The sequence below is a fragment of the Buceros rhinoceros genome, unplaced genomic scaffold (assembly GCF_000710305.1).
Source record: "Buceros rhinoceros silvestris isolate BGI_N320 unplaced genomic scaffold, ASM71030v1 scaffold21723, whole genome shotgun sequence".
NCBI lineage: Eukaryota > Metazoa > Chordata > Aves > Bucerotiformes > Bucerotidae > Buceros > Buceros rhinoceros.
This window is the reverse complement of record NW_010404487.1, coordinates 1,732-5,400: the sequence shown is the minus strand read 5'-3', so window position 1 is coordinate 5,400 and position 3,669 is coordinate 1,732. Positions and strand designations below refer to the sequence as shown.

At 39.0% G+C, this 3,669-nt stretch overlaps 1 protein-coding gene across 1 annotated transcript in view; it reads right to left on the bottom strand.

Annotated features, from left to right (window-relative positions):
* PCF11 (PCF11 cleavage and polyadenylation factor subunit) overlaps window positions 1-276 on the bottom strand; it is a 14,649-nt gene extending 14,373 nt beyond the window's left edge. Inside the window, exon 1 of the mRNA XM_010133413.1 lies at window positions 155-276. Within this exon, the coding sequence (XP_010131715.1) occupies window positions 155-253 (99 nt within the window). The 5' untranslated portion in view covers window positions 254-276. The remainder of the gene's footprint in view (window positions 1-154) is intronic.
* Between the last annotated feature and the right edge of the window lie 3,393 nt (window positions 277-3,669).

Genomic DNA, 3,669 nt, shown 5'->3' with positions numbered 1-3,669 from the left:
AACCTTCCACAGTAGGGACAGTACTGAGATCTATAAACAAATCAATCGTTTTGTACGCTTCACCACCCAGGAAAACGAAAACTGAAAGCATGTATTTACTTTACCAGGAATGAACTTTGTTTAGAATACAGAACTTTTCTGAAAGTGTATATACCTTTTCAAATACACAAATAAATGTTGCAACTAGGTTTTTAGTAAATGCAGTAAGATATTCTCTTCCGACATTCTTGACAATGGAGTCCATAAGGTACATAACTGGCAGCTTCTCTGATGCAGGAGCCTGGAGTAATAAGAAGAAACTGAGAAGTTTAGTACAACAAAAACATATTTTAAGCTTTTTAAATAAAAGGGATTACCAATCCCAGAAATACAGACCTCTCTTTTTGGTTGCCACTATAAACACCAAGGGATTTGACTTGGGATTTGTTTGTTTATACAAAAACTTAATCTGAAAAATCAATACTCAGTTCAAAGTATAACGCAGTAGGTCTATCACACAAAAAAGGAATGCTCAGGTTATTTTGTTTGTGTATCAAAGCTTTGGAAAAAAGAAAAAAAAGGGAAGAAAAAAAGCAGGCCATAAGACAGTACTGCTGCTAGTGTACTGAGTGTAACCTTTCGAAACCTCCTTGAGAAAGTAAGTTAGTGGGAAAACATTGTTAGCACTTCAGGGAACTTCTGAAAAAAAAAAAAATGGTTTACAGTTCAAATCTCCTGAATGCTTGTTTTTCTGGATTTCACAGAACACAATCAAACTTCTGGCAAATAGCTGAAATCAGTGAACTTCTGTATCTGTAGATGGTATGTCGGTACCTCAGTCTTTTCATAAACTACATGCAGAATAGGTCACAACTGTTTCACTGTAATCCAAACGGACGGAGCAAGGAGTCCCATTCTCTCTCCGCATTTGTAGATAGCGACAGTTCAGATTTCCAGAGTGCATGCAAAAATGCACAGTCAGAGCAGAGTTCAAAATCCAGACAAAACTCAACCATCTAGTCGACCGAGAAAATGCACAGGCAAGCTCAGGAACCGCAACCATGATTTTCACAGACGGAAGTCTTCAAACTCTGGAAGCATCTTTGCTACAAGAAGAAGCTTGGGTTTTGTTGGGTTTTTTTGGCTTGGTTGTTTGGGGTTTTTAAATCCATTTTCAAAACTTGTAGCAAGTTTAAGCAACAGAAGTGTGGACTGCTACAGCAACTTCTAATGTACACAAAACACGGCTGGCCCAAATCAAGGTGGTTTTAATGCCCATCACTGGCTTTCACAAAACAAAGTTCCAGAAACACCAGCAAGTGCACAGACTTGTTGAAGAGGACAACATGAAAGTCAACACCACAAGCTGTGTGTTGACCATGATCCCCTTAGAAGTGCATCCACTTGTAATACTTTAAGTCCCATTCACCATCCGGTAAGCTCAGGATAAAACCAGAATAACTTTACCCACTGCTCATTTTAAACAGGACAGGCTACTAGGTTAATTAATGACACCTTCCTTGGTAGCCCCACTGTCCAGACAAGTGTGTGGAAATGCTCTTGCTTTACTATTTCAGTTTTAATTCCTCCCCCTTTAAGGCGGTTCACAGAAGGGCACCAAGTCAACTTTTATATGGGTAAATCACATTTCCTGGCCCTTAAATGTGTGCTAATTTACCACAACCTGGAACTTAGTATTGAAGAGGGCAGAAATCCTTGTTAGTTGGGGGTGGGGTAGGAGGGGGTGTCACAGCCTCTGAGCACACTGAAAGGAGTAAAAGCAGGCAGGTGGTGTACTTTGTACACAAAAAGACAGAAAAATCCGTTGTTAGCTAAAACTAATAGCAGCACATTAAAAGCCTTACACTATGACGTAATACTGAGCTGTAAATACGCTAATATGCAAAAGTGTTAGAAAAAAGGCATCTCTCTAGTATTGGAAACCAAAGACTCTGGGTCTATAGCTACTTGGTATCAAAATGTCTTTGGAATACTGCTTTCTTCTTCAAAGCAGTCTGCACAACAGCACACAAAAAACACTATGTTCTGAACGCCTGCCTTTGAAAAAAAATGACAGTGCGCTGTTTCTGACTTTTAAAGTCAGCTGTTAGGGAAACAAAGAGCAGTTTGAGAAGTTCCAATGGCCAAGAGCTACTGACATAGTGTTGTATTCTTCCATGGAAGTAGCTCACTATACTCAGCTAAGTTTCAAGTTTGAAATGCTGGGGAATCATTCAGGAGCAAAGGCACGGTAACAAGTTTAACTGTCCCTTTCATTACACATCACACTGTTAAAAGTAATCACACACGGAAGCACCGTAATCTAGTAAGGAAGCCGACTTCAGACTACAGCACACAATCAGAAGCTTAGCAGCGTACCCTGCTTCAAATATAAGCAACTCAGGTGTCACATTTTAAGAACCATGACTTAAATAGGGTTGGAATATTTAAGTCTTCTCTTCTGGAAATGTTTATTATGTCAAAGCACCTAGCGCATATTCCAGTAACCACAAAGGGAATCCCAGACTTGAATGTATTTTGCTTTCAGGCCATCTATATATCCCCTAGCAAGGCAGGTGCCCACCTGACACTAACCAAAAGGTAGGGAGGCGACGCATCATCACCAGAACGCAACCCTAACTCTGAGCTCATCAGCATAATATTAAAGACTTCATTATAGAATTCCCACTGTTCCTTCAAATAATGTAGGAAAGCTATTGTTGGAAATGTGTGGCTCTTTTTTATTAGTTTTCTAAAAGATTTCAAGTTTAAAACCATAACTGGCAATTGAATCCCAAGTCACAAACTTGTGCAAAAATTTGTTTAAAAGAAACAACCTTGTATACAAAATGGGTCTTGGAAACAAATTCTGCACTATACAGTGGTAAATAAAAAGACAAATACATATTTCACACTTTTTATTTACAAATTTTATAATATCAGTCACACATTTCAGAACCATTTATTAAATTGTAAAGCAGACCACTCAAGTTTTACACTAAACAAACTGTCTCCAGGCAACACTTTTTAAAAGTGGCTTAGTAAAGGAGATCATTTTCCCAGAAACAGCTAAAAACTTGCCTTGAATAAACCACAGTCACAAACAGTAACTAGGCAAAAACTAACCATTGATACAGGATTTAAGATATCTTTAAAAAAAAAAAAAGGCACCACACTTCAGGGCAGGCTCTAAATCACCCAGAAATGAAAAAAAAAAATTAAAAATTGACAGCATTGATATTTAGCACAAATCATTTTACACATATCCACTGCCCTTTAGGAGATATAATGGTGAGATCTATTAATGAGGCCACCTCCCCAAGGAATGGCAAAACTCAGCCACTGGCAGTATTTAGAACTAGACTGGAAGAGGTCTGTAGAACACTAAAAAGCCATCCTGCATTGATAGAAAGGTAGATTAAATAACTTGAAGAGATCCTTTTCCCTCCCCATCATTAGAGAGTACAATTCTCACCATTATAAACCACGATTTAAAGCCGAAAAAAAAAGCCTTTGAACACCTACGATCAGAGGGAGCAAGGGAAACAACGGGGGAGGGGTGACTGGCACAAATGGGGGGGATTGAACCCTTTTCTTACAAAATGCTCCTGTTAAAAAGGTGCTGTAAACCCCCTTCCATGTGCTGTGGCTGACTGATGTCAGCAACTGCCTGGGTTGGGCTCAGAGGGA